The sequence below is a fragment of the Cyprinodon variegatus genome, unplaced genomic scaffold (genome assembly GCF_000732505.1).
Source record: "Cyprinodon variegatus isolate N-32 unplaced genomic scaffold, C_variegatus-1.0 Scaffold150, whole genome shotgun sequence".
Lineage (NCBI taxonomy): Eukaryota > Metazoa > Chordata > Actinopteri > Cyprinodontiformes > Cyprinodontidae > Cyprinodon > Cyprinodon variegatus.
Genome location: NW_015150603.1, coordinates 1,085,686 through 1,095,665, shown reverse-complemented (window position 1 = coordinate 1,095,665; position 9,980 = coordinate 1,085,686). Strand labels below are relative to the sequence as shown.

Sequence of the window (9,980 nt, the reverse complement as noted above, 5' to 3'; positions counted from 1 at the left end):
AAGAGGTCCCAACTCTCCACAACAGACATGTAGAACATAAGTAGCATCTTGCTGCAAACGCTGAAGGACCTAAGCTTCCTTACGAAGTATAATGTGCTCTCTCTGTCCCTTCTTAAGACACATATGGGCAACAAGGGGTTGAAATAAATTAACAGGAAGCACAAACAAACCCAGCAGCACTAAAGTAAACTTTATTTTCTCCTAAATGACAGACGTTCACAGTTATTAAGACATTAATGTGTTCTTTTCCTTTTATTGGTGCCACCATTATCTAATTTTCCTATCGAATGCACACATTTTTCTATTCCCCTATGACTGCTTATCTATCTCCTCATTTTTCTTGTCAGAACTTTTCCCTGTAATTCCACTTATCTATACATCAATCCAAAGATAACCTATTGTGTTTTCTGCAGTCCCTGTCCTCAGCTCTATTTTTATGTATCTGTAAATCCCTCTCTATACTCTCTGCAGCAAGTAGGATGATCGTACAGTACAGGTGGGAAGATCTTGGGAGGAAGGATTGACAAAGTGTGCACTGCTGTAACGGATATTAAAATATATTCCTCTTGTGTGGAGATAGTGATGATCCGGGGAACGATAGAGCAAGATAATGAAAAGAGGAACAAAAGTACTCCCCATGCGGAGTGTTTGACCCCCCTCCCCCCCATCCCTCCTTCCCCTTCTCCAGTCGCACTCATTTACATAGTAATCATCCCAAACGCTGCATGGGGGCTTGGGAGACAGAAAGAGGGGACCCGAAAGAAAGAGATAGATGGATAGATGCGTAGATATAAGGAATGATTTGTGAGTGAGGGAGGTGCAGAACAAGATGCATTTATATTTCTTGAAAGGTCTGTGGGGTGCATGAGCATGCTTGTGTGTCTATCAACAGCAAATATATTTGTTGCTTTTGAATTCACGGTAATAAAAGAAACATCAAATGTATACTGTGCATGAATGAAGCCCTTCATGAAGGGTGTGATACATTTCTGAATGTTTTTCCACTTAAAATCATGTGTTTGTGTGTGCATGTATGCATTTGAGAGAGAGAGAGAGTGAGGGGGGTGTTTGCTTTTGGCTTATTTTCCACCCAGGTTGATGAACAGATGAGGTTGTCCTGGCAACGAGATGAGACGCAGATATGTAAATGAGGCTGGAGGGTGAGCTTGCATGCACACACACTGCAGTATGAGAGAGATAATTTCATGCACGTCTTGCTGAGACTGCAGCAATAGGCCTCAAACACACACACAGAGAAACACAGATATGCATGTAGAAACTCCGAAAAAATATTAATGACATTGCCATCATTCACATGACACAATGGTCCACAAAGGAAGGTAATTCTTTTAAGACCTGGTCTACCTACCTCTTACTAGTTTTTATAAATATTTCATGACCGAAATCCAATGCACCCCCTTGTAACTCACCGGTTGGCCAGAGCCGGGGCTGGAGCAGTAGATTGTGTACTTGCGGATAATTCCATTTGGCTTGTGAGGGGGTAACCAAGACACTACCACACTGCTGGCAGAGGAGGGCACTGCTTTAATTCCAGCTGGGGGTCCAGGATCTGAATCATATGAGGGAAAATGAAACAGTCACCCCAAGGCATTTATTGCACATCCAAATTCTCATGATTGATCAATTTTATTTTCTATTGGTGTAAAATGAATGATTGTGGACTTTTATAAAGTAGTGTTTGCATAAAGATGTTGCATAAATTATGTAGCCAAGACTATCTAATCTGATTCTGTTTTTTTATTTTGGATAGGTGGTATGCTTGGCCCAAGGTTTCCGTGATAAGCTGTGTGTTTTTCATGGCTAGCTCGAACCATTTGCGTCCAACTTCGCAAGCTCTAATGAGATTTTTCTTCTTTTCCTCTGCCGCTAGCATGCATCGACAAACACTAGCTATGCATATAGTCAGCACATGTCTAGGTCTATGCAGGACTGTGCTGAATTTTCCACCTCTTTCCCTGTGTGCCTCAAATTCAAACAATGTCCCACATTTGACTGTGTCAGTTTATGAACACTCATAAAATTGGCATTCAATGGCCATTTTTAAATTTAAAGAATGCAGAGCTTCAGAAACGGCTACGGAGCTGGGCCAGCTGTCAAAAAAAGTACAAAGCAGCAGCCTACTTTCTTAATGACCTCTGCACAATGCGCTTAAAAAATATTGTAATAAAAAGACATATGATAAAAACTATGTTTAAGGAAAATTAAAATCCTGCAAAGGAGAATGGGGTGGTTTACAAAATGGTGAATGCAGTAGCAAGGTGCTTTTTTTGCCAACATTTTTTATATTTCATAAAGAGGTGGATGCAATAAATTGAACATGTACTGCCTTTTCCCTCCTAACATCCATTAGTGTTTTCAAGCTCAAAGAGGCTCTGTATTCCACTTTATCTGTCTTATGTAATAATGAACTCCTTACATTGGTAAAGTACACTGTTTATTGAAATGTGTGCTGGTCCAAGCCTACCCCACTTCCTATACATGCACTTTGTTTCTGAAAAGGGCAAAACTGTCTCTTTTGACTTGTGATTAAGAGATTTGACTTTGTATTTTCCTCGAAACATACATGTTTTTTTCCCTTACCTTGTCTCCTTTCCGCTGCCAATCCCCAATTGCTGCATAAGTGCAACGAAAGAGGTCTATCTCATTTGGAGCTATGCAATCAAAGCTGCAGAGAATAGCTTGCAGTCTGACCAGTCACATGCATTTTAAATGACCAGCACATTATAGGTCCGAACTCCAGACACGATTTACCATCTGATGAAAATTGGATGGTATGAGGTTGTGGCACTTAGAGCTCATAGATAGCTAACCTGTGGGACTCTGGGACGGTGATGAAAAATGTGGCACAGTTCTGCGTAGATTGGGATCTGCTCACCCTTTGAGTAGTATGAGCCTCTCTATATACTACACTGCAGCTATTGTTATAGAAAACAAATAGAATCAGAGCTAGGCATAGTCAGATGGAACCAAGGTGACCTGGCCTTAAGTTATCACCATAACATTTTTGTATTTGGTTTTAATTTCTCATTCAGTGTTCATCTGGGTCTGTGCAACTGGGGACTTTTTTTGTGTTGTTGGGGACTTCAAAGACAACATGTGAAAGCACTGAAGATGCATTGAAGAGAGAAGTGTTTCCCCTGCACTAAAATGCTCTCCAGTGTCTGCAGTTTCATCTGATCAGGTCATGTCAGAAGTTGATAACCACTAAAGGGGTCATAGAATGCAAAACAGAATTTATATTGTGATAGATTAATAACGATAGTTCAGTGGGTGAAATGAACATACAGAGAAGTTCAATCCCCATCGACACCTCCTTTCTCTGCAAATCTCACAATTCTAAACTTCCACCATAAAATGGGCAAATTCAGAATGTTGCCTTATGTGGTTCTGGCCTTTACTTCTGTCATGCCCCAAAATCGACATACAGAACAGCCCACTGGTTCACTGGCCAAGGGGGCGACTGCACTGTAGTAGACCAAACTCCTGGACGATTTTGAAATTCCCCCCAGACATTTTTTTATGTTTGAAAAGGAGGACATGTCTGACAAAAAGGGAACGTCTGATCACCCTACCATATCAACAATTTTAATGTTTTAGTGAGTGAGTGCTTGTTGCTATGATGCGTCTTTACTCAGCAGCTTCGCTGCCAATCAGAGCACGGCTCATCTAAATATTCATGAGCATACCATAAAAGGACGAAAACCTGTCGTTTCCTTCTAAGGCTTTTAACCAGGCTTGCATTAGGGCTCATAGAACAGCAAATATGCCTATTTCAGCCCAACCAATGTTAAACACTGTATTCAGAGACCTTGAGAACCAGCACCAAATACCCTATAGAATCATTCTATGACCCCAAAAAGCTTTTTTTCCCAATAAATTTCCCATATTCCAAAACAAAAACAACCACTGGACTTTGTTTCGAAGTTTGAAGACAGTTTGCTTCCCATCCAGGAAGCTTTTTCAATTAAAATTACAGAAATAGCGTTGAGTTGCTTTATACAGTAGCCCAACAAAGCCTTAATTTTGCTTAGACAACATGCACATTGAAATGGAAATGGGTCCATCCCTTTGGAATAGGGGTCGTTTGGCTTCTTTTGCCCCATACCTGTCTCGCTAATGTCTGATCAAAATGCTCAGTTTCAAAATATTGCCCTTTATGAGGTCATTTTGGGAAATAACCATTCGCCTCATCTGAGCCTGCCCTCTAGCAGGTGCTTTCTCGAAGCTCACCGTCACCAAGCATCCAAACAGACAGGGCTAAGCAAAGAGCTAAGTGCAGCAGCTGCTCTGTTAATGGCTGCAACAACGAGACATTTCTTTTTTACTGCCTTCATCTGAGCCCTCAAAGACGCATAGATTCTATTTTTTAAGGAAATCTACCTGCTAAACTTCCGAAAGCCTTTCATCTTTGCACTGAGCATTTCAAAGAGGATTGCTTTTACAACATTTTTGCAAACACAGCAGGCCTCTCCACACACCTAACTTCAGCTATTTTACCTCATAGCACCCTAAAAAACAAAAAAAAAGGAGAAAATACCTCTGGGTCACTAGGGCCTTAATGATTTCTGTGGTAAAAACAATGCAAATAATTGAAAATGTTAAATTTTCTTAAGCTTACTGTCCAGTGCGTTTGAACATATATATTTAGAGCAAAAATAAACAAATGTCAGACTGAGAAATGCCTGTTTGAACAATTATTTTGCAAACACTTCTCCATGTGTTACAGACAACACTGAGGTCAGAGAAAAGTGTTTAGGCTAAGACAGGCAGATAACATTTGTGAAGTAGTTGCCCCAAGACACACTGTCAACACAAATCAAGGGTGAAAAGAAAGACTTGGACAGACAAACACTCAAAGACTGAGAAAATACACACATCTGAGGAGCTCTTTCACTAAGGCCAGTTAATACATGGAATGGAAATATGGCAAAGCTAAAGGCCTTTTTTGAAATGACACTCCTTAGAATCTTGCTTCCCCTCTCTCTTGTGCTCTCTCATTTTCTCCATCTCAAGACGCCTGCCTCCTCTGCTGACTGACCCTAGGGATGGAGAGGAGAGGCGGATACGGATGTAATCCACAGCCCGCCAGTGTAAGCACAAAATTAATTCTCTCTAAACCACAAAGAATTAATCCCTTTCCTCCTGCTTCTTTGTGAGCTAGACTTGCACAAACACCAATGAACGTGCACACACGCAGTGCTATGTGCACATCACCTTAAAGACATGTCTACATGTAAAGACGCTTTTAACACACCGAATGCACACACATATGCACACACACGGACTGACACCCTTAGGGTTCTTAGCCGCACACACTTTTTGGCTTTTTAATTTTCATTAGCACTAGTAATGGCACATCAGAGCACAAAGAGGTTGTTAATCAGCAACCTCAGCCTAACAAAGACCCCCTCTACACCCGCTGGCTCCCTGCCTCCCACACTGCTGCCTAAACCGAGAGGAAAAAAAATCCTTAAAACTGCTTCAAAAACAGGGTCAAGGCAAATTAAACATTATTGCAGGTAATAATAACTTGGTTTATTTAAGTTGATACAGCAACTCAATACAAACTTACAGTCTTCACGGGTTTGGATGTACAGGACGTTGCTCCGAACACCATCCCCTGCCTGGGTGAAGGCCAGCACCTGGATGCTGTAGTTGGTAAACTTTTCCAGGCCTTTAAGCTCCACTTGTTCTTTTGTGGTTGTTATGTTTTGCATTTCACTCCACTCTGAGAATGGAAAGGGCAAAGATTTGAGTGAAAATTAAAACATTAAATAATCAAAATTTTTACGTTTTCATACAAGATGGTATTTTTATTGACATCACTGAGAAGCAACAGGATACGATCATCCTTTAATTATTTGTTATTACATCATGTAAAACTATAAACTTCTAAAATATCCTATTTATCTTTTTAGAAATTTATTAGAGGAAAAAAACTTTCGAACGGGCAGACTCATTGATTGATTGAGTAATTGATTGATTGATTGATTACCTCCATCTGGGAAAACAGCCCAGAACACAACACGATATCCTTTTAATACACCATGGAGAGTCATTCTAGGAGGCTCTGCCCAGTTGATCACTGCCTGGTCTGATGTAACAGAGATGGCTCGTACATTCTGAGGAGGCTGACTGGGCACTAAAAAAGAAAGGACAAAAGTAAATGTTTACAGATATGTCTAAAATTTTAAATAAACACAACAGATATTTTCCAATAAATACTTTAAATTCCAGAAACTTCTCTATATATATATGTTATATGGACATCAGAGAAACAATACAGGACACAAAAAGGTTTTGTCTATTGTCTAAAGGTTTTGTCTCCATATAAGTCCTTCTCAAAATATTAGCATATTGTGATAAAGTTAATTATTTTCCATAATGTAATGATAAAACTTGAACATTCATATATTTTAGATTCATTGCACACTAACTGAAATGTTTCACTTCTTTTATTGTCTTAATACGGATGATTTTGGCATACAATCTAAAAGCATTTAATAATATAAACCATCTAACTATTTTATCTAAGTTTTACATAATCAATAATCCATCCATCCTTCCATTTCTTGTAACGCTTATCCTAAGCAGGGTCAGGAGGGATGCTGATACCTATCTCCAGTCTATGGGCGAGAGGCGGGGTACACCCTGGACAGGTCGCCAGTATATTGGAGGGCAACCAACCATTCATGCACATACTCACACCTAAGGAGGATTTAGAGAAGCCAATTAACCTAACAGTATTTTTTTGGACTGTAGGAGGACGCTGGAGTACCCAGAGAGAACCCATGCATGCTCAGAGAGAACATGCAAACTCCATGCAGAAAGACTCCGATCGAACCCGCAAGGCAGCAGTGCTACCCACTGCACTACCGAGAAGCCCATATAACCAATAATCTTTTAAGAAATCAAATATCTGACACAAATCTCTAATTGGTGTATTTCTTCAAACGATAATGCCAATGCAGGCACAAACAGTAAAATCTAACTCTTAACAGAAAGGCCATTACACATAAAAAATAATACAGAAACACAGTTCTCAGTATTCTGTAAAGGACTAATTAGCAAAAAAATTCCCTTTAAGTGTATCTGGTAAATGAAATAATATACCATTTCACCATGGTTTTCACCTATCGAAAATATTAATCATGTGGTTAATTGAAAAAATAGATGAGAACACTTTTTTGGTAACACCTACTGGACAATTTCACAGTCAACCTAAAGTGGGTGAACAGAGTAGTAATTGATAAACACAACAACAACAAAACCCCTCCATGTGCTTGACTTTGATCTACAGGAGAATCTCTCTTTCTTTATACAGGCCCCACTCTGTTTCCTCCAGTCCAGGTGTCTTAGCTTTTGGCTGCCACTGACCACTAGCCATTCAGGCTTTGAATTACTCCCACTGTTGAAGATGAACAGAAGTCAACTTGTGAGAGGGGTATGGACAGGAAGAGAGGAAGAGGGTTGACTAAAAGACAGCATGCAATCGAAAAAGGACACTGCGCCAAGTCCACCAGAGAATTTCACTGCAGCTGGTGGGGAGAAAAGGAAGTTGGGAGGAGGATGGAGGAAGGGAGGCAGAAAATAAACGAGGGTAAGAAAACAAAACAGCTATGCATTAATAGACCTCTGAAGTAAATGATAGCTAATGAGGACGCATCAAAAGATAGCACAGAGGCTATTTAAAAATTAGAATGCAAGCAAAAATGTTGATGCCTAAAACATCAATTTTCTTAGCTTTTATTCTGTTCCTTACCAGATTCAAAGGTTTGTCAGAATTATTAGAAAGATAAACATGAAAACTAATATATATATTTTTAGTTTAGTTTTAGTGAAAAACTGCATATATATAGAAAGGCCCTTGTGTATAAATCTAGAATCAGGGGTAGATGGGGAAAACGGGCAGAGAAAGAAGAGGGTATTGAGGAGGACAGTTAAAAGCAAAGGGGAGAAAGATGAAAAGAGGTAGCAGAGAGACAAAGCACTCAGCTGTGGATAATTACAGCAGGAAACCAGGAGAGGGAAAGAGAGAACGACAGACAGAGAGACAAGCTAATTATAATTATTTTTAGTATGCTTGTTGGCATCATTATTATCATAATGGCCATCGATATCACTGTCGCCAGGGTTACAACCACAGGAAGGAACTAGAGGGGCTATGTCTCCTCTATAGACCAATGAGACCCAGCAAACTGTGGACAAATACGACTGTATTTATACATTCATGTGTTTTTTATATTATTAAGAATATTGGGACCTGAATTAAAAATAGACTGAAAAAAATATAATGTAGTACAACACTGAGAGCAATTGCATGAAATTAAATCAACTACCGGTAAGATGATGTTGCTTAAGGAAAAATCATTTAATTTTACTTTACCAATTCATGTGTGTTCTTGTTTTTGTGGCTGAAAGTTAATCAATGTTATTTAGCTTTAATTTTAGTTTGCAGTAAAAAAAAAAGTAAAAAAAAAAAAAATAAATTCCATCAGTTGTATGAAAATGCTAGAGATTACATTTAATTCATTTTGTGCCAAACTTTTTCAGGAAGGCAATTTGGAAAGTTGTGAATCAACCATGCATTCATTTTATTTTTTAGCCATTTAGAATTTTAGCCTACCTGCTCTATACTGTATGTGTGTAAGAATTAACCATGCCCAATCAAATGAGGAATTTTGGTTATATGTAAACTGGTTCCACTGCTAAACTGGTCTAGAGTTTTCTCAGCACCAAGTAATGAGATACTTGAGAGAGCAACACCTTTTCAGTTCCAAACCAAGGCACTAGAAACCTGGTTATCTCTCATGCAATTGAAAACAAAATCTGTCATGTTCAACTGTCTCTAGCTCACTTTGATCTTTCAAAAAAATACAGTAAATGAAATACATTTACTAAGAACGTTACAACAAATTTTTATGTTTTTTTTTTTAGGTTTGAGGAAAGACATTGTTATCAATTTTTTATTAAATCTTTGTCAAGCTTAAAAAAAACTATGTGAACTGTTGGAAAGTGCAGTTGAAAACATTTCTTTTCCTAATTGCATCGTCATTAAAAGAGGCACAGACATCCTAGAACTATATTTAAATATTTTTATTCTTAATATTAATAAATTGTTATACACCAGATGGAGATGATAGATTCTAAAGTGTTGCTCTTAACAATCTAATCTCAGAAAACATGCTTTGGCAGCTCATTTATTTATTTGTTCACTCACTCAGAAATATTTTGTTTACTCCTAAGCAGTCAGGGGCACGTCAACTTCTCAACATGTATCTTCTGAGATCGGTGTTTCACTCAATGCACTGCGCTTTGTTTGAAACTATCTCTGTCCTTGTTGAAACGTTTGGATTCTAACTGCAAACCATTTATTGTCTTTTAGAGAATAGAGAAAATGTAGTCATTGTGAATGACAAAGCAACACAGAGATCAAATGACGAATAAGCTAAACAAGGGCAAAATAGTAAAACTGCAGTAGATAAAGAACATTGTAAAAATAAGAAAATAATTCATAGTATTGACAGTTAAGTCTTCTATTATTTGTACTTCTTCTTGCCGATTAGCTATGCTCTACTGCTTGCCTCAAAGGCTACGCTAACACAGCAGCCTGGAGTGACCCAAGTCCGATTTGCCCACATATGACCGGTATCTGATCTTTTCATGACAGACTGAACAACACAGATCCGATTTTTTCCAACGTGACCAAGGCCACTTTGCTATGTGGTCCTGAATCCGATACAAATCTGATCTTTTCAAATGTGACCTGTGTCTAAACGGCCATGTTGCATTCATCCGACCTGAACGTTATTAACAGAGATGGCAAAAGTACTCACTTTCCGTACTTGAGTAAAAGTACAGATACTTGTGTTAAAAATACTCTGGTAAAAGTGGAAGTACTGATTAAACTTCTTTACTCAAGTAAAAGTAACAAAGTACAGGCTTGTAAATTTACTTAA

The 9,980-nt window shown here is 38.6% G+C and overlaps 1 protein-coding gene across 1 annotated transcript in view; it reads right to left on the bottom strand.

Moving 5' to 3' along the window:
• The window catches only part of LOC107086365 (Down syndrome cell adhesion molecule-like protein 1 homolog), a 47,608-nt gene that overhangs the window by 24,976 nt on the left and 12,652 nt on the right, over positions 1–9,980 (bottom strand). Inside the window, exons 13-15 of the mRNA XM_015377254.1 lie at positions 6,017–6,163; positions 5,594–5,749; positions 1,431–1,570 (exon numbers count right to left, since the gene is read on the bottom strand). Coding sequence (XP_015232740.1) covers positions 1,431–1,570; positions 5,594–5,749; positions 6,017–6,163 — 443 coding nt within the window. The remainder of the gene's footprint in view (positions 1–1,430; positions 1,571–5,593; positions 5,750–6,016; positions 6,164–9,980) is intronic.